This window comes from Terrapene carolina, unplaced genomic scaffold (genome assembly GCF_002925995.2).
Source record: "Terrapene carolina triunguis isolate 2854851 unplaced genomic scaffold, T_m_triunguis-2.0 Scaffold58, whole genome shotgun sequence".
In the NCBI taxonomy this organism is placed as follows: Eukaryota; Metazoa; Chordata; order Testudines; family Emydidae; genus Terrapene; species Terrapene triunguis.
The window spans coordinates 97,931,813-97,959,739 of record NW_020664409.1 but is presented as its reverse complement, the minus strand read 5'-3'; the positions used below and the strand labels follow the sequence as shown (position 1 = coordinate 97,959,739).

The 27,927-nt window shown below is 42.5% G+C and overlaps 1 protein-coding gene across 1 annotated transcript in view; it reads left to right on the top strand.

Moving 5' to 3' along the window:
* Nucleotides 1–27,927, top strand: part of ADCY8 (adenylate cyclase 8) — a 199,077-nt gene that overhangs the window by 87,879 nt on the left and 83,271 nt on the right. The window contains exons 3-5 of the mRNA XM_026659238.1: nucleotides 5,320–5,450; nucleotides 11,424–11,535; nucleotides 24,369–24,496. Of these exons, the coding sequence (XP_026515023.1) occupies nucleotides 5,320–5,450; nucleotides 11,424–11,535; nucleotides 24,369–24,496 (371 nt within the window). The remainder of the gene's footprint in view (nucleotides 1–5,319; nucleotides 5,451–11,423; nucleotides 11,536–24,368; nucleotides 24,497–27,927) is intronic.

The following is a 27,927-nucleotide window of genomic DNA, read 5'->3' as shown; positions in this document are numbered from 1 at the left end:
CACATACAGGTCCTAGGCCATCAATTCTAACAGGAGAATGTATCCCTCTGGCTCTCCTGTCGGAGCCGGGCTTGCAATTGCACTATGGTACTCCACCAGAGAAGGTGCTTTCCAGGGGAGCTGGTGGGAGGATGTTCACTCAATGTGGTTATTCACCACCGCTCCCCAGTGTGATCAGTCCCCATGCCTAACCCATTAAAAAATCTTCCCATAATGTCCAAGGTAAGGAGAACCAATCTGTAGAAGTGGCTGCTCCCTCCCTACCATGTGAGAAAGGAGAGATACATTTTTGGAATTCCCTCTGCATACAGATCTTAGAGGAATGATATGGCCCTGGACAATTACTGACTACTTAGTCAGACAGTTATTTATTTATTTATTACTAAGCTGCTTAAAAATCCATACAGATATGCATGATCCCCTATGTCTATTTACTCAGCAGTTGTAGCATGGGTGGGCATATTTCATGCACATCCTTCCTGTCATTATCATCTCTGGGTTTGTCTGATCTCAGGTTCGTATATGGCATTCCCTGGCCTTGTCTCATATCATCCAACATCATCATCAGCTGAAATTTGGTGATAAGCAGCTTAAAGAATCGGCATGTTTCTCTTCATCTTGTCCTAATATGCTGCTGTGATGCTTGTAGACCAGGTGCCAGCTCATGCCAAGGTCCCTAGGCTTCAAGTGAACACTATCAAATGCATAGCTGGAAACTACTCTGACTTGCCTGTATGTTAGTAATACTAAAATAGGTATTAGACTTGTAATAATGTGTTTAGTTTTTGGAGTTTGAAATGCTCGTAAGTTGTGACATGCATTAATCTCACTAATAATATCTGTAATCCATGCTATAAGGCAGTGCTTACGTGTGCGTTCTGTAACTGTAAAACTTTGCTCTGAAACTGTGAATCCAGTCAGGAAGGAAACATCACCAAAAATGTAATACTGGTTTGCACCCACAAGGAGGGGTTATCTCCAGCCCCTCAGGAAGGCCTGTTGAATCCAAATGGGCCATTGTAAAACATCAAAGAACAAGGACTTCATTGATTGCTCCCGGCAAACCCACAAAGAGGAGCAAGTGATTATTCTGAGACACAAGACCCTGCAAAGTTATGTAAAGTGAGGAGAATATCCCATAAAAAGAAAGCCCCAGATGGGGAGCCAAGAGCTTTCCTCATAAGTTCTGACCAGGCATCCAAGCACCCTGCTACTCCAGATGCCTTAGAGTCTGCCGCGGTGGAACTGGCTCAACTGCTGTACAGGGCAGGCCAGGAAGAACGTGAGCACTAGCGACTAATGGTGGAACTGTGGATCAAGGAGACCAAACAAATCCAAGAGGCTGAGGACAGAACCCACCACAGATACATGGAACATATAGCAGCAGTCACAGCCAAGCCTGAAATTGAGGAGAAAGCCCACCAAAGATGCATGGAACAACTAGAAGCTGAGGAGAGAGCTCACACATTGCAGCTCAGAGTACTGGAGCAGCAAAAGGAGCTTCCTCAGTCAGCAAGTATACTCCCCGCCCCCACACAACACAAGGGAGTGGGAGAAACCTGCCCAATTTATAATGAGACTGGCTGTATAGAAGAGTTCCTATCCAACTTTGAAAGACTATGTGGGATCCACAAGATCCCAGAGGATAAGTGGATGCCTATCCTCTTGACAAGATTAACTGGGAAGGCAAGAGAAGTTTTTAATGATATGGAGGAGGGTGATGCTATGGTGTGTAAAAAGAACGAGGAGTACTTGTGTCACCTTAGAGACTAACAAATTTATTTGGGCATAAGCTTTCATGGGCTAAAACCCACTGAAGTGAGATTTAGCCCACGAAAGCTTATGCCCAAATAAATTTGTTAGTCTGTAAGGTGCCACAAGTACTCCTCGTTCTTTTTGCTGATACAGACTAACACGGCTACCACTCTGAAACCTCTGGTGTATAAGAAATTTAAAGGAAATGTATTCAAAAGGTTTAAGATTGCCCCGAATCCTATCGATTGAACTATAGAAGTCTTAAAATGTTTGACAATATCATACATGTGCAGAAAATGTGTAATTTTATGAGAAAATGAATAATGGGGTCAGGCCTGAAGGTAATTATGAAAAACTGACCAGCTGACGGCCCAGGTGCAATTGTTATGGGTGGTTACAGAGGAGCTGAAGGCAGCCATTTATGACTCCAAAAAAACATTCCACAGTTTTGGAGGCTGCCGAATGAATATGAATATTATGAATATTGTTGAATATTGATGAATGTTGGTATAATTTTTTGTGTAAAGCAATCATCTATCACAAAGTCCAGCTTCTCTGGGTGGCAAGATAGGCTGGAATGCCCAAGGGGACTGTCTGGGATTCCATGGTAAGACTGTTATAATGCTTTAGGAATTCACATTAGTGACTGGGTTGGTGAAATCTACTTATAGAACATAGAACCAGTTTAGGGGTTTTGCCCTGCTTCTTGACAGTCTGCCCTGAGGTTTGCACTCACAGTTGTGAGCCACTCCAGACAGTGTGACATTTGTTTGTGAGCCTTTAGATCAAAAGCTGGTGAAACTGGAGTCTTGACAGTGGGAAGACAATAATCTGGATGATAGGATAGATTGCACTCTCAGCAAGTTCACGGCTGACACTAAGCTGGGGGGAGAGGTAGATACACTGGCGGGTAGGGATAGGGTCCAGAGTGACCTAGACAAATTGGAGGATTGGGCCAAAATAAATCTGATGAGGTTCAACAAGGACAAGTGCAGAGTCCTGCACTTAGGACGGAAGAATCCCATGCACTGCTACAGGCTGGGGATCAATTGGCTAAGCAACAGTTCTGCAGAAAAGGACCTGGGGATTACAGTGGATGAGAAGTTGGATATGAGTCAGCAGTGTCCCCTTCTTGCCAAAAAGGCTAATGGCATATTGGGCTGCATTAGTAGGAGCACTGCCAGCAGATCGAGGGAAGAGATTATTCCCCTCTATTTGGCACTGGTGAGGCCACATCTGGAGCATTGCGTCCAGTTTTGGGCCCCCCACTACAGAAAGGATGTGGACAAATTGGAGAGAGTCCAGTGGAGGGCATTGAAAATGATTAGGGGCTGGGGCACATGACTTACGAGGAGAGGCTGAGGGAACTGGGTTTGTTTAGTCTGCAGAAGAGAAGAGTGAGGGGGGATTTGATAGCAGCCTTCAACTACCTGAAGGGGGGTTCCAAAGAGGATGGAGCTCGGCTGTTCTCAGTGGTGGCAGATGACAGAACAAGCAGCAATGGTCTCAAGTTGCAGTGGAGGAGGTATAGGTTGGATATTAGGAAACACTATTTCACTAGGAGGGTGGTGAAGCACTGGAATGGGTTACCTAGGGAGGTGGTGGAATCTCCATCCTTAGAGGTTTTTAAGGCCCGTCTTGACAAGGCCCTGGCTGGGATGATTTAGTTGGTTTTGGTCCTGCTTTGAGTAGGGGGTTGGACTAGATGACCTCCTGAGGTCTCTTCCAACCCTCATCTTCTGTGATTCTATGACAAGCCACTAGATTTGTTTCCAATGGATATATCTGGATAGGGACTGTAGCCCAAATAATGGACACATTGAATTGAATGTTATATTTGTGACAGGAGGCTGGGCAGTTAGAACTGCTTTATTTTATATAAACTAATAGTAAAGATGAATCTACTCCTGTGTGTTCCTAGTCAATTAGATCAGTCTAAAAATTATTAATATTAAATGCTGAGTGTGTTGAGTTGTTTTTTACCGAGAGCAGTTAGTTAGTGGACTAGTTAGCATTGGACATTGTTGATTACACGGTTAGGCTTACTTTCTGAGATTATGGGTAAAATTTTCAAAAGTGCTTAAGTGATTTGGGGCTAGGGTTGCCCACTTTCTAATCACACAAACCAAATACCTCTGCCCCGCCCTTGCCCCAAAATTTAAAGGTTTTCAAAAGCGATTAGCTATGTGAGCTCAACTTGAGGCATCTTAATGGAGACTAATTTTCAAAGGCTGGGTGCTCAACACTCTCTGAAAACCCAGCTCTTTTAATGTATCTCAAATTGGGCACCCCAAAATTAACGCATCTAAAATCACTAGTCACTTTTGAAACTCTTGGCCTAGGATGCTCTTGAAACATGGGTCTTGGGCTCCTAAATCAGTGAGATTCATTTGAAAATTTTACCCTATGTCTTTATTGTTAATAAGTTATTTTCTCTCTCTCTTATATCTACTTGAGACTCCCCCACCCACAAAACATTTACAGCCAGATTGTGCCTATTAGGTACAGAGCAATGTTGGAGGTGGTGGGGGACTACACTGCTCCAGTCAGCATTGTTCCTTCAGCCAACAGCTGTCACTTATGGTCTCATGCTTCCCTGCCACTATTAGCAGGACTAGTGTGATAGAAGTAACACAAAGGCCAGCAGCCAACTTGTGTTTTCCCCTCCCCCTCTCAAACATGAACAAGCACCCACCGTAGTCTGGCCCTTTGGGTAAGAAGCGTATTGTAAATACATATCAATTCATAGCTGGTATCCAGCTTCTTCAGCATCTCTTATTGAGGTTAATTGAGGTGGTGGAATCTCCTTCCTTAGAGGTTTTTAAGGTCAGGCTTGACAAAGCCCTGGCTGGGATGATTTAGTTGGGAATTGGTCCTGCTTTGAGCAGGGGGTTGGACTAGATGACCTCCTGAGGTCCCTTCCAACCCTGATATTCTATGATTCTATGATTCTAATGAAGATCACTCTGGAGTCAAAGGCTGGCTGATGGCACATAAGACTTTTGCAGACCTCCAAATCAGTAACACAATTTAGGCTGGTGTTGCCAGCTAAATATGCTCTATAGTGAGTGCCAGCTAAACATTCTCAGCTAGTGTAAATTGGCATGGCTCTGCTGAAGTCAATGGAGCTATGCTGATATAGCAATTGAGAATCTGCCCCTTAGATTATGGCACAAGTAGGCATTTTATTATATTATACTGTGTCTTTAACTTCTGCTGTCAGGTCAAATTTGGGGCCAAATCCTGCTCTCCTTACTCATGTGAGTTATCCATTGACTTCTAGATGAGCAGGATTCAGGCCTCACCCGTGCACTTGTTAATAGATATTGCTCTGTAGTTACATTAACTAATTATGTGCCTATGAGTGTTATACACCCCATTTGGAGTTTCTAAAAAGAGGTCAATATTGAGGATCTGATCCAGCAAAACTGTTCAAATGTTTAAAGAGTTTAAGTTTAAACGTGCAGTATAAGCTCCTAATACAGAGCTCTGTCATTTTGCTGTGAAGGCTTAACGCTGACCCAGTCTAAAGGGCCCATCCTGTATTCTTTTGCTTTTGTTCAGGAGCGGCTGGTGCTCTCCGTATTACCTCGATTTGTTGTACTAGAGATGATTAACGACATGACCAATGTGGAAGATGAGCACTTGCAGCACCAGTTCCATAAGATCTATATTCACCGCTATGAGAATGTCAGGTGAGTGAAGGTGCCTATCTTTTATTTTAACAACTCAGCTTGTACTGGATATCAGTTTCGGGGGGAGAGGGGGATTGGGTTTTGTTTTGTATTTTTTTTTCTGCCCCTCGATCAATTCAATAATCAGCTATTTGAAATACCAGGAAGTTTTGTTTTTCCTGAACAGATGAGTATTTCAGAGCCTTCTCTAATTTATCAGACTGGTTGGATGCCTTTGCAACAGCTGTTCAAATTGAACACTGCCTTTTTTTAGCACATGGGAGCAACACAGGGAAATGTTTATTTGTTCATTACTAAACTGTGCCAGAGCTTTATTTGATCCCATTCAGGGACAGCCTCACAAGGTGGGGGGTCTGCAAGCTTTGCCAAGAAATGGGTGGGAAGTTCAGCATGAACTTTCCTTCGTATGTTCCCTCTACTCAAGGAGAACATCTTGTTCCCTGCGAGCTAACAAATCAGCGGAGAAACTGTGGGGCCCTGTCAAAAGTGTAGGATTACCAAGTGGTTGCCCTGAACTCATATTAGTGGCCCTTCCCTGCAGTGTTCATACAATCAAGCTTCTTCATGACCATTTTCTCCTCCTCCTATTTCTCTCTTTTCTAAGTTGCTCCATCCAGTGGACACAAAACTACAGCTCAGGGATGGTGTGGGAATAGTCCTTGCATGCACTTGCCAGCACTGGGAGTCAGTAAATAACAACCGCTGTTCACTTGCACCACAATAGTTAGCTTTCACTCCCAAGGTGTACAGAATCTCTTCCCCTCTTTGGGCTTGCCTATATGGACAGGGAGTAAATCTATAGCACACTAGTGCCTCGCAGTAACTGTCCATGTGGAGTCTGCTACCATGCACTAAAAGTTCCGCAGTACTCACTGACCCACTGCTGTTTCAAGGTGCAGTAAAAATTGTTGATGCCCGCTACCCAACGGAGATGGGGATGAGGGGGTTGGGGTGTGTGAGGGGGTCAGGGCTCTGGACTGGGGGTGCAGCCTCTGGGGTGGGGCCAGGGATGAGGGGTTTGGGGTGCAGGAAGGGGTTCTGGGTTTGGGGAGACTCAGGGCTGGGGCAGGGCGTTGGTGTGTAGGAGGGGGTCAGGGCTCTGGGCTGGGGATGAGGGGTTTGGGTTGCAGGAGGGGCTCCAGGTTTGGGGGGTGGGGTTCTGGGTTGGGAGTGCAGGCTCTGGGGTGAGGCTGGGGATGAGGAGTTTGGGGTGCAGGAATTGATTCCAGGTTTGGGGGGCTCAGGGCTGGGGCAGGACATTGGGGCACAGGGTTGGGGGGCGGACTTACCTCCGGTGCCTCCCGGTCAGTGGCGCAGCCGGGATGCACCGCGAACCGTGCTGTGCCCCAGAAGCGGCCAGCAGCAGGTCTGTCTCCGCGCACCCCCCCTCCCCCGAGTTCCCATTGGCCGGAAATCCATTGTGCGGAGCCAGTGCTCGGGGTGGGGGTAGCGTGTGGAGCCCCATGGCCCCCTGCCTAGAAGCCGGACCCGCTGCTGGCCGCTTCCATGGCACAGCGTGGTGTCGGAAAAGATAGGCACTAGCCTGCCTTATCTGGGCAGCACCACCAACGGGACTTTTAACATCCCAGTCAGCGGTGCTGACCAGTGCAAAGTGACCCAGTGCCTCACATGCCGTGACCCAGTAGTGGGTCGCGACCCACGGTTTGAAAAACACTGAAGTAGATCAAAGTGCACGATGGAACTTTTAGTGTGCAGTAACGGAGTCAACACAGCCAGTTAGTACGCAGCATGCTAATGCGCTGTAGATTTATATTTCAACTCACCACACACTAGCTCTCTGTCTAGACAAGCCCTTTGATTCAAACATGATTCCCCTGGCTTAGAACATCAAGCTTAGCCCGTAATGTCTATTGTGAGTCTGTCCCAAACCAGGAGGAAAGTAATCAAACTCCCATCATATAAACATCTTCTTATTAAGATATATGATTCAATAGGAAAACATTTGTCTAGATTTTAAATGAAGCCCCTATATAACTTTGGAAGGGCCGGTTCAACGTTTACAAAGTGTCAATTAACTTTCTGCCACTCCTGTGGCCTTGGCAGCAAGCCACACATATTATTGTATTGGATGTGGCTGAAGGTACCAGGAACCTTTACAAAAGGTTTACACAGCACTAAATAAAGATTTAGTTTTTTGCGCTTTCTCATCCTCTGTTACAGTAACTGTTTTTGTAGAACAATTCAAATGGGAAGCAGATTGTTGTTACTTAGGTAATGCTACCTCCTCCTTTTAAACACTGATAGTAAAGAGCTGTAGGTTTTGAAATGAAGAATGAAAATATTTCACCTATCTCCCACTTGAAAATGGTTATTGCTTTACAGCAAACCCTGGGTGCTTTAAAACTGTAGACATTAGTCTCTTTCTGCATGAGCTAACAGGGACCTCAATTATTCAGTGCTGTCCTTGGTCCTGATTTTTTTTTAAAGAAAACTTTTTATTAAGGCAAAGTTGCAATAAAACATTATTATAGTACATCATATATCACTAATTCAGTATCTGTAAATATTCAAAGAACCTGGCTAAAGATTCTGGCTTGCCAGCTGGGGAGTAGAGTGACCACTTTTTCAAAAGGCAAAAGCAGGACACATGCATGAACCCCACCCCCTCTGTGGCCCCGCCCCTGTTGCCTCCTCTTCCCCCAAGTCCCCGCCCTCTGCTCCTCCTCTTCCTCCCAAGCCCCTGCCCCTGAAGCTGGAGCCGGGCAGTGATAAGAGCTGCCAAAGGAGCCTGGGCCGCTCCACCTGCCCTGGACAGTGGGCTGGGATGCCTGAGAGCAGCCCCCGGCCCATGTCCCTGCCCCCTGGGGTGTGCCACCCAGGGCAGGTGGAGGATCCGGGGCTCCCCACAGCAGCCTGGGCTCCCTGGGCAGCTCTTACTACTGCCCGGCTCTGGCTTCTGGCCTGGCCAGGGGGTGGGGCATCGGGGGAGAGAGGAGGAGAAGGGGGGCAGAGCCTCACACGAGAGGGGGCTAAGGCCCAACTCAGCCCCTCTCACCCCCACTGGGAAGAGACCCTTAGCCTTGGGCAGGCACGGAGCAGTGCCGCATGGAATCTGGGACAAATGCTGTCCCAAAGTCATTCAGCGCAGGATTGGGACTTGACCTCTGCATTTCAGGACCGTCCCACCCAATTCAGGATGGGTAGTCACCCTACTTGGGAGCCCTCCTCCTCTGAATACATTTGAAAGGGTGACCAAATCTCTAAATACTTATTCTCTTTTGGGCACTTCTCTTGCATACGTACTTGGTGTGAAAGCTTTTCCATTACAAGGACAGCCCATATTTTACTACCCCACAATTCCACAGGAGAAGGGCTCACGTTTTTCCAATAATGTGCAATACAAAATCTAGCTGCTAACTATAAAAAGAAATTAATTTGTTATTCTGTTGAACATGTGTATCCTTTACTGGAGCATTAAGTAAGCAGGTCAGGGGATCTCTAGGATGCTGGCATTCTGTCATAAGATGAATCTCTTTAATAATTTCCTGCCAAAACCATTTATTTCCTAGACATAGCTACCACGTGTGCAAGTATGTTCCTCTTTTCCTGCAACCCGTCCAACAGAGTGCCTCCCCATGCAGTGCTCCAACAACCATTGAAGTCAGGGAGATGTTCAGGTGCTCAGTATCTCTGAAATTAGATCCCTATGGGTTTTTCCCTGAAATATGTAGTAACAATATCATGATGATCAGGAACAAAAATGTTAGATTTTTAAATATTTCAATATATTTTAGATTAATTTCTAATATTCATTTCTGTTTGATTATTTATGTTCCACCCCCCCCCCAATTTTTTTAATGTGAGCCCTAGTAGAACCTACTAGGAAAAGTCCTTCTTTAGATTTCCAGCCTCTTAGTAACCTTCATCCAATTTCTTTAGTAGCTTTTGCATCTAGGGAAGCAGTGAATTATCCTTAGCCACATTTTACCTTCTTCCTGATCATAATCTGATTTTTGCATCAGTCAGGATGTAGCATTTAGTTATTCAACAAACATTCTGAAACTCTTCAGCTGGGTTACTTTTTGCTAAATCTCAAGCTGCACTATTTTACTATAAAGTTTTAATGAAGTCTGCTTCAAATTATTTGCCGTTCTGGGCCAAGTTGAAACACTCCATGTTGAATTTTACTTTCTTCTCCAAACAAATCCTTGCTTTCCTTGTCTTTTGTTTTCGTCTTCCAAATTCTATGCTTTGGCATACTTAGATCAGAAATTGGAGGGAAATTCTTATTCTGCATCTAAGGCCATATCTATACGTACAACGCTGCAGCGGCACAGCTGTACTGATGGAGCTGCGCCGCTGCAGCGCATCTGGTGAAGACGCTCTATGCCGATGGGAGAAAGCTGTTGGCATAATAAAACCACCTCTGTGAGTGGCAGAAGCTATGTCGGCAGGAGAAGCACTGTGCACAGGAGCACTTATGTTGGTGTAACTTATGTTGATCCGGGGATGGTTTTTTCAAACCCCTGAGTGACATAAGTTATGCCGACATAGGTTGTAGTGTAGACATAGCCTTAGATACAACAGACTATTTGGGCAAGTGTGTCTGTATGTGCTTAAGCACTGTTAAAGCCTTTTCCCTCCCCGCACACTTAAATTTAAGGTGGTTGTTGTAGGAATAGAGGACAGGGTTCCATCCCTTTTTGCTCTGTCCATATCTGGTTGCTGAAATGGCCCTTTGGGCTGCTGAGCACATATTAGAGCAGGGCTGACAGCCCCAGCATTGGAGAGTCATAAAGTAACCTATGTTCCCCCATGTGAGTCTAGCACTAAGCAGAATTTGGCTAGACCTTATAAATGGAGATATCCTATCTCCTAGAACTGGAAGGGACTTTGAAAGGTCATCAAGTCCAGCCCCCTGCCTTCACTAGCAGGACCAAGTACTGATTTTGCCCCAGATCCCTAAGTGGCCCCCCTCAAGGATTAAACTCACAGCCCTGGGTTTAGCAGGCCAATGCTCAAACCACTGAGCTATCCCTCCCACCTGAAGACCTGCCTCAAAGAATGAAGTGTGTCAAGTTGTCACTGCGCCCCCCCCCCCCCCCCCCCCGCCTCCCAGAAAGAAAGGCAGTGTACACAGACAAGTTCCAGTCTATATAGTGAGGAACAGAGTCAACTAGTGGCTGAAGACTGGAAGTCAGACTTCTGGGTTTCTGTCTATCAACTTATGTGGCCCTCATCACCATAGCATCTGAGCACCTCACTATCATTAATGGATTTTATCCTCACAGCACCTCTATGGGCCACACAGGAAGTCTGTGACTGACCCAGGAGTTGGACCCAGGTCTCCCAAGTCCCAGTGTAGTGCTCTGTCCATTAGATCATTCTCTGTACCCTCCGTTCCCAGCTCTGCCACGCTAACTTGCTGCATAACCTTGAACAAGTCACTTAGGCCCCAGTGCTCGAAGGTATTTAGGTGCCTAATTCCCATTGATTTCAATGGGCGTTAGACACCTAACTATCTTTGAGGATCTGGGCTTTAACCCCCTTGTGTCTCTGCCTCCTCACTCATAAAATGGGATAATTATGCTAAATATAAAGGTTTAGTTAGTGCTTTATAAGTGATATGAGATCCTCTGATGAAAGGGCCTATAGAAACACAAAGTAGGAAAATTACTATAGCATTTTTTTATGAAGCAGTTTTTTAGTACTTTTGTGCTCATATTTTAGTACTTTTAATACTAGTTCTTTGTATTGCAAATAGTCCAGTGAGTAAGGGCCATAGCAAAGACAGAATAACTTTAAAATGTACCCTCCCTGTGTCTGAGCTAATGAATTTCCCACTCTCCTTAAATTACACCCTGGCCAGACATTGGCTATTTGCCTCTTGCTTTTTCACATATGCTGAGTCCATACTAATCACTATACACAGGATTACTGTTTGTATTTATCATGCCAATTACTGGCGGAAATGGACTAAAATATTAATATCCTTTCCCTTTCTTTGTTTAGCATTCTTTTTGCAGATGTTAAAGGTTTCACCAACCTCTCCACAACCTTGTCAGCACAAGAGCTGGTCCGAATGCTGAATGAACTCTTTGCCAGATTTGATCGACTAGCACACGTGAGTTAAATGCAGTTCATTTCCAAAGGGGCGTGATGTTGCATCTACAATTCCTCACCCGCTGAGATTGGACATAGCCACTAGGGATGGGTGAAGCTCCAAAGGTCTGCAGTTCGGTTTCAGTTCAGATAAGCATCCAAAAGTTCACATGCTCATCTGAACCTCATGTGTTTGCAAAACTAGGCTGAGAATCTCATGAGAGCAGGCTTTCTTACAAGATGTCTAGAGAGTCATCTCCTTCTGTTCCAAGATGAAAACTGGAAGGGAAATCAACTGATCTGAACATTTTAAAAAACTCAAAGATTTATTTAGAGTTTGATTCTAAGAGTTGGGCAAAGGTTCAAAGATTTATTATTGTCACTGGCCTTTCTTTGCCCAGCCATCATACTCACCAAGTATTGTTACTTCGGGTCACATTTTGATTCCCTTGTTCATGTTAGATAATACCTAACTCCACATATAATCCCATTGGAGACAATGGCGTGACTTGTGGAATTAGGTGCTTGTGACAGGTTGGATCACAGAAACCCCCTTGGGAACTGCCAACTGATGTGCCAAGACTACTTCTGCCCCTGCTTTCCCTGCCAGCTTGGGACTCCAGCACCTTGTCTTGTTGAGCCAGACACGCCAGTCTGCTCCAATACAGACCCAGGGTCTGAACCACGTGCCCCAAAGCTGCAGACTTAACTGAAAGCAGCTTACAGAAGTGTTCCTGTCTTTAACACTCAGATGCCCAACTCCCAATGGGGTCCAAACCCCAAATAAATCCATTTTACCCTGTATAAAGCCTATACAGGGTAAACTCATAAATTGTTCACCCTCTATAACACTGATAGAGAGATATGCACAGGTGTTTGCCCTCCCCCCCCCAGGTATTAATACATACTCTGGGTCAATTAATAAGTAAAAAGTGATTTTATTAAATACAGAAAGTAAGATTTAAGTGGTTCCAAGTAGTAACAGACAGAACAAAGTGAATTACCAAGTAAAATAAAATAAAACACACCAATCTAAGCCTAATACAGTAATAAAACTGAATACAGATAAAAATCTCACCCTCAGAGATGTTTTGATACATTTCTTTCACCGACTCGATGCCTTCCTAGTCTGGGCACAATCCTTTCCCCGGTACAGCCCTTGTTCCAGCTCAGGTGGTAGCTAGGGGATTCCTCATGATGGCTGCTCACCTTCGTTCTGTTCCACCCACTTATATATTTTTTGCATAAGGCGGGAATCCTTTGTCCCTCTGGGTCCCCTCCTCCCCTTCTCAATGGAAAAACACCAGGTTAAAGATGGATTCCAGTTCAGGTGACATGATCACATGTCACTGTAAGACTTCATTACCCACTTGCCAGCACACACGTACACAGGAAGACTTACAAGTAAAACAGAGCCATCTACAGACAATTGTCCTGGTTGATCGGAGCCATCAAGATTCCAAACCACCATTAATGGCCCACACTTTGCATAATTATAATAGGCCCTCAGAGTTATATTTCATATTTCTAGTTTCAGATACATTTATACATTTATACAAATAGGATGACTACACTCAGTAGATTATAAGCTTTGTAATAGTACCTTACAAGAGACCTTTTGCATGAAGCATATTCCAGTTACATTATATTCATACTCATTAGCATATTTTTATAAAATCCTATAGAGTGCAACGTCACAGTGCTACTCAACATGAGCAGACTAGGACCTGCCCCCCTAGCTCACCAATGGGAATTCTTGCAGAGAAAGGTGCTGAGTGGCAGAATCTCGTCCATTATAAACTCTGTTGGGAGGGTTCCCCTATTTTCTGCTTTTCAACGGGCTTCTGGTCCAGCGGCATTACTAACATTATGTTCTGTCTCAAAGACTTTTAATAAGGTCCCTCGTTAGTTTCCTGTGCATTGTGCTTATTCAGGGGACAGGTGTGCATCTCCTAACACTGATGCAATCCTCAGCATGGGCTCTTTGCTTGCACATCAAGGTCAAGAAAAGTAAGACTCTATTACTCAATTACTGAGTGTAATTTCTGAGCCAACCTTTGCCCTCTGGAAAGGAAATGTACTTTCTCAAGTGTATATTAATGCTTTGGCCCATTACCAGCGCAATAGAATATTGCCAGTGCATTAAGATCTACTTACAATATTTGTTTTGCAGACAAACAAAAAATGCCCACTCTCTGGCTGTGCGGTGCTGATTTGTACTGCCAAAGCAAGCTAAGTGAAAGGAGTTAAATTGGTTTTGTCTTTGATGCAGGTTAAACACTCACAATTGCTTCTTTATCACTTAGTGAAAGTAAATTGTCAGGTGGGGAAAAGTATATTACATCAAATTTAATTAATTTGTGTGTTACAAAGGCATTTTAAAACATAACATTTTTTTCACAAATGTATTAAATGCATTTCTTTTACATTTCATATTTGCCCAATATGCCAGGAACAGTCTCCATCCTCATGTGCATAGATTTCTTCTTTTTAATTTCTTCTTAAACCATATTTAATCCACAATGCCTTTGTATCCAGGTATCTGGCCTCCATCGCTATTGTGTCTGACAAACATTAATGAATTTATCCTCACATGACCACTGTCAAGTAGGGAAATGGTTTAATCCCAATTTTACAGATGGGGAAGCTGAGGCACAGAGCATAACTGCTTTTCATCTCACCTGAGGTCAATCACAAATAGCTCCATTGAAGCCACTGGTGCAAATTGGAGGATAAGTAAGCCCGGAGAGGTTAAACGATTTGCCCGATGTCACACAGGATGCAGTAACAGAACAGGGAGTAGAGTCATTGTCTGAGATTTTCAAAATTAGGTGCCTAAAGTTTCAGCTTCTGGGTCCACATCTAGGCACCAAAATGGACAGCGTGATTTCCAAAGTGACCTGCACAGCTGCATCGGCGCTACTCTGATCGGCGCTACGGGAGCAGAGGGGAAGAGCAAGGACTGTGTGCCCAGTCTGTCCTGCCTTCTGTAGCTAAGTGGGCAGAGAGAGGACAGAGAAGGATAGGAAGAGCTGGACAGGCAAGAGGGAGGAGGTGGGCTGCACTCTGAAAACACAGTTTATTTTCCAGGTCAGAGGACAGCCAGAATTCCTTCCTAGGGCAGCGTGCTTCCCCTTCACAGAGGGCTGAGCCTAAAAGATTCTTTGGGGCAGGGGTCATCTTTGAGTTGAGGGTTTGTACAGTGCCTAGCACAATGGGGTCATGGGCCATGACTAGGACTCCTAGGTGCTACAGTAATGCAAATAATAAGATCAATCTAACCTTTAGTGTCAGGAATCGACTCCTAGTTATACCTCCTCAGACGAGCCTTAATAATTGCTCTCTCCATGGTGCTAACATCCTTCAGATATCCATAGATGATTATGTTCTCCAGGAGCCACCTCTTAGCCAAGCTATAGGTAATTAGCTCCTTCAGTCTAAGTCAACTCAAGAACTCCAGTATTATTTTTGTTGCTTGTTCTCTGAACTCTCTCACACTGTCAATTTTCTTGATAGGGAGTTGCCCAGTACTGAATTCCAGGTTCATTTGCATCAGCATTGTCAGGAGAAGGGCTATTGTCTCCCCACTCTATAGCATGAAGTTCTGCCCATTCAACTCCAAACCAGTACTGCATTGACTTCATGTCTATTTGATAATTGACTTTACTCAATGTGGGTCCAGACTGAGCCATATGTCTGCCAATCATAATCTCATTGTAGATTAAGGGTAAACCAAAGACTCCCATTGACTTCCATGGGCTTTTGGTGTAGGATGGTCCAAAAACAGCTAAGTGATGAAGCGCACAAGTCCCTTTGACTTTCAATGAGATATGCCCCTAAGTCACTGGGGCACTTTTGAAAATCCTGGCCCTAAATATGGTATAACCACATCTGTCATTCATGAATTCCTGTTCCCACATGCCATAGAAAAGTGTTGTAGTGAGGTGGATGCATATTTATTACAAAATTTAAACAAAAAAAACCAGATTCTGTAAAATATACCAGGGCAAATTCTGTTGTCAGTTATATCAGTATAATTCTACTGACCTCTTTGGAGTTTGTGAGGATAGTTAAAATTGATTAAGTATGTAGCTAGCCTGTTACCTCCATGAGGTTTCTCACTTCTCTTTGGACCTGTGTTTCTTAGCTATGGTATAGACTGAAGAATGAATTTAAATGTAATAGATTTTAAGGCTAGAAGGGATTGTTAGATCACCTAGTCTGACCTCCTGTATAACTCAGGCCATATAATTTCTTCCAGTCACCCCTATATTGAGCCCAATAACTTGTGTTTGACTGAAGCATAACTTCCAGCAAGGCATCTAGTCTTGATTTGAAAACTTCAAGATGGAGAATTCACCACTTCCCATGGTAGTTTGTTCCAATAGTTAATCACCCTCACTGTTATGCCTTATTTCTAATTTGAATTTGTCTGGCTTTAACATCTAGCTATTGGTTGTTGTTATTTCTTTCTTCATTAACGAGTCCTTTAGTACCCACTCTTTTCCTCCTGGGAAGATACTTATACACTGTAATCAAGTCACTTCTCAGTCTTCATCCTGATAAACTAAACACAATGAGCTGTTTAAGTTTCTCATTGTAAGACTCCGGTCCTTGAATCATTTTGATGGCTCGTCACTGCACTCTGCAATTTTTCATCATCCTTTTTACAATGGGCACACCAGAACTATATGCAGTACTCCAGTATTGGTCCTACCTGTGCCATAAACAGAAATAAAATCATTTCCCTACTCCTATTCACTACTCCTCTGTTTATACATCCAAGGTTGCATTTGTCATTTTTGCCGCAGCATTGCACAGCGGGTTCATGTTCAGTTGTTTGCTCAGTATGATTGCTAGATCCTTTTCAAAATCACTGCATTCTTTATTCCTAGATGTATGACCTTGCATTTGGCTATATCAACATGCATTTTGTTTGAATGGGTCCTGCCTATCAAGAGATCCAGATCTGTCTGACTGCCCTCTCCACATCATTATACACCACTCTGCCAATCTGTGTGTCATCCGTAAATTTTATCAGCAGTGAATTTATATTTACTTCCGGCTCATTGCTTAAAGTATTGGATAACATTGGGCCTGGAACTGATCTCCGCAGAACCCCACCAAAAACACCCCCATTTGATGATGATTTACCATTGACAACTATTTTGAGATCTGTTAATTAGCCAGTTCTTAGTCCATTTAAGATGTGCTTTATTGATCACACCTCTATTTAAAATAGACAGCATTGTTCAAACAATTTGCAATACATTGGCTTGACAATGACTCTTCCTCAAATGAAGAGGTCTGTTACAGAAAGCTTTAGATAACTTTACATTTTTATATAATTTCTTTAATTTTAATTGACACCTTATAAATTCATATTTACTCAATAATAGTATACATTTATAATACTGCGTCAAATAGCAACTTGATCTGCTGAATCACTCTTATGGACTTATGGGTATAAAGCTGATAATATAAAAAAGGAAGTTACTTCACAATTTAGCAAGTTTCTGGTTAGTTTAGCTAACTAGCTGTGTCTGTTAGTCTGATTCCTCTATATGGAACACAGAAGCAGCATCTGCTGTTTGACATTTTTGAAAGGCTTAGGCCTGAGTTATGCCAATGATTCTGGTCTATGTGGATGTATATGACTATTCCTATTATTAACAAATTCCCTATTGTCTGTGTTGTCACTACAAGCTGTACTGAATTGAGAGCAGGTATCAGCCCACCATTTGTTTAGAAGAAAAATATAATAGCAATTTATATATAGCTACTTCTCTCTCTCCTACTCGTTCTCCAACATTTGCAAAAGATTTATGGTTATTAAAGACCCAAGTGGCAACTGGAAAGAAAGCAAAACAAATTGGCTTAAAACACAGCTGAAGAAATGAATTCTTCAAATATCAATCCACTGGTACAGAAGCTTCATTAATATTTCTTTTTTCCTCAGGCAGAAATTCTGAGGAGGGAAAAAAATGATTGATTGCATTTTGAGGATGTGTTCGGTTAAGAAAGTTCCAGCTTCGATGAAGCATAGCTATATTTGCTATTTATTTTTCTCTCCCCACCTCAGAAAAGCTATTATCTGACCTAAAAGATTAAATTGCTTGCCATAAGTCTCTGCCCCTGTAGTCTGTGTGTAGATGCAGTTTTAGATATAAAAAACTAAAGAGAAATGACCAGATCCTCAATTGGTGTAAATAGTTGTAGTTTTGAAGGCTTCTATTACACCAGCTGGCTATCGAGTTCACTGTCATTAAAAATGAAAGATGAGCTCAAACCACAAAATTCAGATCTGGATCCAGATTTCTCTCTCTCTCACACACACACACACAGACACACATAGTCACACACAGACACTGTCACACACACACACAGATTCCCATGTGTTCAGATGCTGGGTTTGAGTTTGGACCCATTCCTAATAAGAACTAAGTATATTCCCATTGATAAGAAACATTAAAGTATTATCATGAAAGATCACCATGCATAGGTTTTATGTAAGAGCAGATCTCCTAAAGGAGAAGAGCAAGTTTTATGGCCTTCGTCTCTTCCATTTGAGATCTCATCAGCTCTCCTGTGCTAATCGGGTGGAATCTGCTCCTTACTTGGATGGGAGTTCTCCATGGAAACCTCAGCCTTAGGGTGTGACCTTAATGAGTTAGTAAGTGGCATTCTTCCCTTTGATCCAGTGTGATGCTACTGGAGGTAATATATTTCATATGCAGTGTAAAATAGAGGTCCTAGGCACTTGTGGTTATTAAAGGTCCCATGACACTTTTTGCAAAAGGTTGTTGGAGTCCTGGTCAAATTCCATTTTGGGTAATGACAATCTTCTTAAAATTCCTTGTGTAGTTTCACCCGGATACAGTATTCTTCTTCACTTCCTCATCTAACCTATCTTGTGTGTAGCATTGCAGTGCCCTACTAATCAGTTGCTGTGTTCTAGCCAGTGGTGGCTGCATTTTGTTCTGTGGTGAATCCTTGTATATGTAGTTGGTGTAGAGTATTCTGGAATCTCTGGTTGAAAGGGACTATTTAAACGTCATATATACATGTAAATAAGGGAGTACAATTCAACATCATACAGTAACATGTTAGATTAATGGTATGTTGTACCAAGAGGGAGAATTAATTGGACTGCTAATGTACATGTCAGTGACATTTAACTAAGCATTTCATTCACCTTTCTGTAGATATATAATGACAATTTTAGAAAACCTTTAGTTTCTATAACTTCTCTTTGATGTCGTGCATTCTTAAAGGTCATTCTGGAGGGGGGGTTTTCCGACGGTGTCCAATACTTAATTATCCACTACAAAAGCTCTCTAGAACCATTTTCATTTCATATAGTTATAGCATTAGAGACTATAAAAAGCCTATTAGGTCAGCAAGGGAACTATTTTATCCATATAACGCCCCAATCTAGCAAACCTTTAGGCACATGCTTCACTTTATGCACATGATTAGTTCTATAAGCCTTAGCAGAAAAACAGACTCGATGAGGGCCAAAATTTTCAAAAGCGCCTACATTTCATTTTCAAGAGTCACTTAGGAACCTAATTGTCATTGACTTTCAATGGGACATAGGCTCATAAAGCAACTTTTGAAAACGAGATTTCAGTTCCTAAGTCACTTACATGCTTCTGAAACTCTTACCCAAGATGATCATAATAGTCCCTTCTGACCTTAAGATCTATTAATCTGCTATAAAAGAGTTTGGAAACCTTTGCTCTAGCAAACATTTTAGGGACTTTTTGTGTTCTGCACTCCAACCTCACCCAATTCCTCACTTATGGAGTATGGAGTCTAGCTGGAAATAATTGTGAAAACTGAATGTTTGGTTAGTTGATAGTGAACATTTTGGGCTCCTTTGAAAAGTGGATGGAATGATTAATTCACTGCAGCTGGAACTCTGATAAGCTGGGTTTATTTTACAAAATGTGATCAGTCTTTTTATTTATTTTTTTTCCTTAGAATTTCTGCCTGAGGAGACAAGAAATGTTAATGAAGTTTCTGTTTGTGTGTTTCAGCGGTTTGATATTTGAGCAACTCATTTCTTCAGCTCTATTTTATGCCAATTTGCTTTGCTTTCTTTCCAGTCACTGCTGGTGTTTTTAATAAGCCAAAGCATAAATCATTCACATGCTGCTCTGTCATAATCAGCTCATATGTTCACGGTAGGACTGCAAATTCCCTTTTGCTCTGGGTTAAGGTGCTTTGGATTGGGGAAAAAACTCCCTATTAACTGCTAAGGATCTCTGAAAGAACTGATCATCTAGGGCATGATCCTGCTCAATTTACTCAGGCAAAACTGCTTTTGACTTCAGTTGAAGTCTTGCTTGCGTGAGGATGGCAGGATCAGGCCCCTAAACACTGTCATTCAGATCAGATGAGAAACTGTGATTTAGAGGGAAAGGAAGTTTTCCAGTATCTGTGAGACAGTTTGACACTAATTGGAACCAACAGTAGATAATGCTCATCACAGGGGGGTGAGTGATACTAATGCGTATTTTTTGAGCAGTGTTGCCTGTCATTCACAAGCAAAAGGAGAATTTCTGGGGTTCTGGGAGGGAAGTGGAATAGGAAGAGAACATAAGGAACAGAAGAGGATGAATGAGACACCATCAAAGAGCAGAATAGCAACTGCTGGTTTGAAATATTGCTCTAACCAGTTCATCTTTCTTTTTTTAAAGCATTTTGATCATTTTGCAGTTGAGTAATTTTTTTCTGCATGATGTTGGATTTCACCTTACATAAGCTTGCAGCTTTTTAATCGTCTGTTGTAATCAGGCTAGTATACAGCCATAGGCTTGAATACTAAAGGCAGGGCAGGTTATTCCTTGTTGTTGTTTTCTTTGACCAAGAGACGTGCTGGGCAAAAAGCATCAGTAAGTTGGGTCCAAATTTACAGCCACACTCCTGCTGCGTTGCACTGCTCCAGTGGCACAGAACAGCCATAAACCAATAAACCCGACCCATGGTCGCTCCCCAATCTAAATTTTAGATGTGACACAATGAGTGGAGGAAATAAACGGCAGGAGGAATTGGTGAGGGCAGCACAGAGACACTGTTCCTCAGCTCACGCACGCGTTGACAGTGAGCCCGTCACAATGATTCAGTTCAGGGTTTGTTTTATAAAACAAAAACAAGGCAGGTAAGGTCTTGAATATTCTTGACTCATTGTGGCCATCACAGAAGAAATACGTTTCTAAGAGAGATTTAAAAAGAGCGGGTGCTTGCTTCGGTAAAACAGAGTAGAGGTGGTATTCTGCAGGGGGCGGCATCTATCTAGCCAGCGTCTCGCTGAAAATATGTCCTCAGTCTCACACATATATTCACACTTACACGCAACAAACCCTCATTAGCATGTGACAGGTAAGGATGTGTATTTCTTATCATTTGTCTACATTACTTTTCTTTTTGGCAACAATTTGGTTTGGTTTTTTTTTTTTTTTAAAAACAGATGGTCAACATGCAAGGTGAAATTCTAGACCCATTAGAATCTATGGAAGTTTTGCCATTGACATCAAGTAAGCCAGGATTTCACCCACTGTTTTTAATGAGGCACCAAGATCCAAACCACTGAGATCGTTCCAGTTTTGCATGAGATTTTAGTGGAGCTCAGATTAGATATTTGGTTAATGGCAAATAAGTGTTATAGGAAACAGGCTGATATTTCAAGAATAACCAGGCATATTAGGGTCACATACAAGCTTATCACTGGAAGGATTTTTCCCTAAAGGATAGCAAGCTATACATAATAAGCATTACTCTTTCAGAGATTCTTTTGCTACCCGGAAGTTCACCATTTTTTGTTAGAATGGCGAATCATCAACTGATAAATTTTGTAATTGTCCCCGGTGGGAAAGAATCTGTTCAAGAATCCATTACCTTATTCCAGTGGCCTCCTATCAGTATAATATTACACAATGCTTATTATAGTATGTCAACATAAAAGCAAAATATAATTTATCTATCTGAAATCAACGGGACTATTTGAGAAGCAGTGCAGCTTATTATGGATATGGGTATCAGGATCTGTCCTTTAGTAATTATAAAGTGCCTAGAACCACATAGAAGGAAGGTGCTACAGAAACTCTTTAAGATAAGAGTTCTGGTATCACTAATCAACTCCCACCGACATAAAATTGTTTGACTTGGAGTCACATCTCTGAGCAGAATTTAACCTTTAGTACCTCTGTGTTAGGAATGATGATGTCCCAATCCAATCAGAAAAGATATCCCTTTAGCCCTATCTGGAATTACTAGTAGTTTAATAGTGTGCATGCATGTGTGTAAGGGGAGGAAAGGAGCAGATATAATGTTTACAGTTTTAGAAGCTTTACTTCATTTTAACATCCCTTGTTACACTCCGAAAGCAATGCATTGCACTGCAAGGGCCTGATCCTGTATTCATTCTGAAATCCACCCCTGTACAGAGGGCCAGCCCAAGGCCTATGTACCACTCAAGTCCCACTGAGGGCTTCAGTAACACTTATGTGGTGCATAAGCTTATTCTGGCCTCTACACTCAGGGGTGGATTTCACCTTCCCTGCATACTCAAAGGTTCCGTTGACTTCACTGGGAGCTTTGGTCCCAAGTGATACTGTAATTAGGTCACTTTCACCACTTAAGTATTTGAAAAGAATATTCCGAGGCTGTTTTGCAAGACTCCACTCTGATTCTGTAGTAATGTAAATGATAGCATAGAGTCCCCGTCAGTTTGCCAATAACCAATTCCAGAGGCATGGCAGGCACTGGCAGTTGCTGTTGTATGACACCTGCAGTCCCCGGTGTTATTAGTGCACCTCTGTGCTCTCACTCCATTTCTTTTGATTGAAGTACAGCTTACATGGGGAGGTTGCTTGGGACATCAAGGAGAAAAGGGATAGATATTATAGATAAAGGAGACCAAATTTTATAGTTAATGCAGGAGCTTAAGAAATCTCTACACTGCTTCCCTTGTATGTCCGCTTCTTTACTGCAAGGGTTTCCTGCTACCATACAAACATGCGCTCATCTGGTGTCAAAGTGCACTTATTCTTTAAACTACTTTTCATCATGAAATGTCTCGTCCAGCTCTAGAATATCCACATTTGTACCCCTGAACCCTGTAATTCCAATTACAGTACATTGACTCTCAACCATAGACCACAATCCAGCAAAGCACGTAAGCATGTGCTTACAATTGAACACAGTTGTAAGTGCTTTGATGGGTTGGGGATTTGGTAAAAATGAATTTTATTTCATCAACTACAGTGGAGAGTGGAACCCGTGAATACTTGGTTGTTTCTGAGTGCTGTTTCACTGGAAAAGGATATGCCAAAGTAATGAACTAAAAACAGGATAATATGGTGTTTCCGTTCATTACTATAGAGTCCAGTAATATCTTTATATATGATGAAATACTATATTTTCCCTTGAAATTGAAGAACATTTCTAGTTGGATGGTATGCAAATAAATATGTACTGTATCTGTGACCAATGACATCTGTTTTTTTATTTTATTTTGGAATATAGGCCTCATCCAAAGCCCATTGAAATCAATGGGAGTCTGCTGACTTCAATGGGTATTGGATCAAGCTCTGGGAATGTCTGCAATTGTATTGGAAGCAAAAACTTTTTTTAAAAAGAAGTGGAAAATGCTCCGGGGGATAAGATTCAAAAGGTCTTGCTGTTCTGTATTTTCTTGCCTTGCGGACCTGAACGAAGAGATAACAGAAAAAAAAAGAAATCCAAACCAAAATAAATAACTCTTTAAATGTAACTATTTAAGCTTGTTTTTTCACTTTAACAAAAATCTTGAAGGGAGGGTGTAACGGGTCCTCCTTGGTCCTGCTTCTCTCTCAGTCGTCAGACTATGCAGAGACCCTTGTGCTGGTCCAACACCTTATACAGTTTATTTATAAAGGAGTCCCACCATCTTCACAACACACATAATGCTGTTAACAAGCAGAGGAGAGCAATCTCTCTCTCCCGCTTACTGCCTGCTTCCCCCTTTTTACTTACTTCCTGTGCCTATTTGTGGGCTCTGGCTAATGGCTTAATCAGCCTTTCTGCCCTGCCCCACCCACATATTAGGCATACTTCTGCTTAGTAAACTCCAATCTGCTTTGCCTGATTGGAGCGGCTGTGAACAGAGTGCTGACTCAGGCTTTCATACCTAGCACTCTGTCACAGAGGGGTGGTGGTGCTCCAAAACATTGCCTGTAGCATTCATTCAGTAATTGCTTCATGAGAAACTAAGAAACTGTTTTCTTAATATAATTATATGTAATGAACAACATTTCATTGCTGGATATATTGTCAGATTTGTTTGTAAGGGACAGAGGTAGAGGAGAAAAAACATGAAAATTCCTTCCTACTACATTGTTTATTCCCTGTCCCCAATGTTCAATAACTTCCCAGACAGGGAATGTGTTGTTCCTCTCTGTGGGCCTGATCCATGCCCAGTGAAGTCAGTGGAAGGGCACGCTATGGTGTGGATCAATCCCTATATATTTCTGTGGTTTCCTAAATGTGAGACTCTAATTAACCCACTGTGCAGCTTCTGGGACCTTTGCCTAGCTTCTTACCCAATCCTGCTAAGAACTTCACACACCTGCAATAAGAACTTCAGACACCCACAAAAAATAAGTAATTTATATATAATGGAAGTACAAAGGCACTAATTTTCAAAATCAGAACAAATCAAGATAGTATTAGTTACACACATACACACACCGAGTATAGTGAAAACCTTTTACATTTCCTTCCAATTTTTTTTCACCGCCACCTCCATGCTTGTGTTGCAAATACAAACCCATTACTAAAAATCTTTCTGTTTTGATACATTTAATTTAGGAACATCATTGCCTTAGAATTAAGATCCTGGGGGACTGTTACTACTGTGTTTCTGGGCTCCCGGAACCTCGCCAAGACCATGCCCATTGTTGTGTTGAAATGGGACTCAGCATGATCAAAACTATCAGGTAATTCTTTTCTTTGTTGTCCTCTTTTGGTGTTGTTGCTACTGTCCCGTGGTCTGTTATGTAAGCATTTTTATTGCTAGTTAGAGTAAATCTTCAAATATTGTCTTGATGGCGCATTGGCTTCAGAGATGGATTATCGACTCACTGGCGCAAGACAGAGAATTTTTTTATCTGTGAAGCAGCACCAGGTCCACATTCATAGAACCTGAATACATTTAAGTAAAATACTATGATTTAGAACCCATAACATAATATCTACGATGATAGTAAGAAGGTGGAGGAGGAGACAATGGCCATTGTCTTTCCACAGATTGGAATTTAGCAGTTATTCATTTTCAATTTTTTTAAGATGAGGTTGCTTAGGATAAAACAAGGCTGGCTCATTTTCTATAATCCCTTTGACAATCAAAGATCAGTAAATAGACAGCAGGGGCAATGGCTTTATCTGAATAATAGGTCAGAGAGAAATTTATAAGTGGTATAAGATTCGTCAGCTAAATAGGCATTGCTTATTATGTTAAGGTTAACATAATACTTAACTCCACAGGTGCTATGAAAGTTTTAGTTAAAGCTTGAACATCCGGTATGTAGATAGCTTTGTTTCTGATCTCGTACAGTATTCAGAGGTGATCCAAGCCCATTGGGAGCCCTAAGCAGGGAGCACCCCCCCACACACAACACATACTAATAATTAATAGGGGGCCCCATGAGCTGCTCAGGGCCCAAAGCAATTGCTTAGTCTGCTTATGCCTAGTGCCAGTTCTGCATATTTTGATCAGATATGTGCACTGAAACTATCAGGCTTCAGCAGCCCATTTATAGTCAAGTATTTTGCCCTGCTAGTGCCCAATTTCCAGTGCTACAAAAGAAGCATTCTCAGCCTTTTTCACCCATCACCTCCAAACCACCTACTTTTTGGTCCAGTGCATCCTTCTCCCATTGCTCCTCCTGTGGTGGCCTTCCTTATCAAACCAGTGAGTCCCACACCAAAACTCCTCCCCTTATTACTGCTGTTTTCCTATCCAAGCTCTTGTGTGTTCCATTTCCTGGTTTTTCCCACCTTTCCACCTGCCTACCTTCCTAATCCTTGATGTGTCCCACGGAATTAGAGAGTTACTGTGGACTGCACTATATTACTGTGTCCTGAATTTAAGTGGAGCTTGAAGATAATTAATAAAAATGCAACTAAATAATGGACCTTGCTGTTACTTATCTCTAGGAAGGGAGCCGACAAAACTAACAGACCAAATATTGCAGAGTGTGGAGGGTATTTTGCTTCGGGTCCCACAACCAAAGTAAAGCACAAATCATAGAAATTATAGGTGGAAAAAAGCTATCTATGGGATTGTCTTCACTACTGGGGAGATCGACACTGCTGCAATCGATATGGCAGGTGTCGATTTAGCGGGTCTAAGACCCGCTAAATCGACAGCAGAGCGCTCTCCAGTTGACTCTGGTACTCCAGCTCCCCGAGAAGAGTAAGGGAAGTCGGCGGGAGAGCGTCTCCCGTCGACGCAGCGCTGTGAAGACACAGGAGTAAGTCGACCTAAGGTACGTCGACTCCAGCTATGTTATTCATGTAGCTGGAGTAGCATAACTTAGGTCGACTTCCAGTAGTGAAGACAAGCGCTATGAGTAATATTAAATATTTCAGTTGTATATATAAATATATGCAGTGTAGTAACCCGCTAACCCCCTCTTTTTGTCCTAAGACTGCAGAGGTGTTAACAGGCCACTGTACCTTGAAAGCTCCCTTACAATATGTGCTACCTACTTATGCTAAACATTCTGTTCCACCTTGCATTTTGCTGTGACGCTGGGGGTTCCTTTCCCAGACCTGAAGAAGAGCTCTGTGTGGATCAAAAGCTTGTCCAATAAAAGAGGTTACCTCACCCACCTTGTCTCTCTTATATAGATAAAGTCATTTGTACAAACTTGACAGCACACCCTCTGCCAAGTCCTTCATAGGTCACTTTTCCTCTTGGGAGCAGAGACCCATGTCTCCTTGTATATTTGTGCAGCATTTAGCACATTCGGGCCTCATTACTGATTAGGCTTTTTCACAGAGTCCAAAGCCAAAAGAGACCATTGTGTCTGACCTCCTTTGTAACAGGCCATAGAACGTCCCCAAAACAATTTCTAGAGCATAACTTTTAGAAAAACATCCAATCTTGATGAAAAATCTTCAGTGATGAAGAATCCACCACAACCCTTGGTAAATTGTTCCAATTGTTAATTATTCTCCCTGTTCAAAATTATGCCTTATTTCTAGTCTGAATTTGTCTATCTTCAACTTCCAGCCACAGGATCATGCTGTACCTTTCTCTGGTAGATTGAAGAGCCCATATTAAATATTTGTTACCCATATAGATATTTATAGACTGTAATCAAGTTACCCCGTAACCTTCTTTTTGTTAAGCTAAAAAGATTGAGCTCCTTGAGTCTATCCTATAAAGCATGTTTTCTAATCCTTCAATCATTCTTATCGTTCTTGTGTGACCCCTCTGCAATTTATCAACAGCCTTCTTGAATTGTAGGCACCAGAACTAGACACAGTATTCCAGCAACAGTCTCACCAGTGCCAAATACAGAAGTAAAATAACCTTTCTGCTCTTACCCGAGATTCCCCTCTTTAGGCATCCCAAGATCGCATTAGCTCTGTAGGCTACAGCATCACACTGGGAGCTCATGTTCAGCTGATTATTCCCAGAACCCTCAAAGCTTTTTCAGAGTCACTGCTTCCCAGGATCGAGTCATGCGTCCTGTAAGTGTGGCCTACATTCTTTGTTCCTAGTTGGATGCATTTCCATTTAGCCATATTAAAACACATATTGTTTGCTTGCACCAGTTTACCAAGTGATCCAGATCACTCTGTAACAGTGACTTGTTCTCTTCATTATTTACCACTCCAGCAGCTGGTCTCTAGTCACTATGGTAATATATAGTTTATCACAGTTTTAATAATTTTAGTAAGAGTAAAATTCAGTTGGAGTTGTGAGCCTAAGTTCCTTAGGCACTTTTGACCATCCCAGTCCAAATTAACTGGCCAGACTCTCACAGCCTCCTTTAAAGATCCCAGCTTTAATCTCTGTATCTCAGTTCCCCACCTGTAAGTGGGGGAAATGATCATTCTTCCTTTCTCCCACCCTTTTTTCTGTCTTGTCTATCTAGATTACAAAGACTTTGGGGCAGGGGGATCTTACTATATGTTTGCAGGGCCGGCTCCAGGCACCAGCCCAGCAAGCAGGTGCTTGGGGCGGCCCAGGGGAAGGGGCGGCACGTTGGGCTGTTCCGCGGCAATTCAGCGGCGGGTCCCTCTCAGAGGGAAGCACCTGCCGCCGAATTCCCACCGAAGAAGAAAGCGCGCAGTGGAGCTGCCGCTGGAGTGCCGCCGATCGCGATTGTGATCTCAGCTTTTTTTTTTTTTTTTC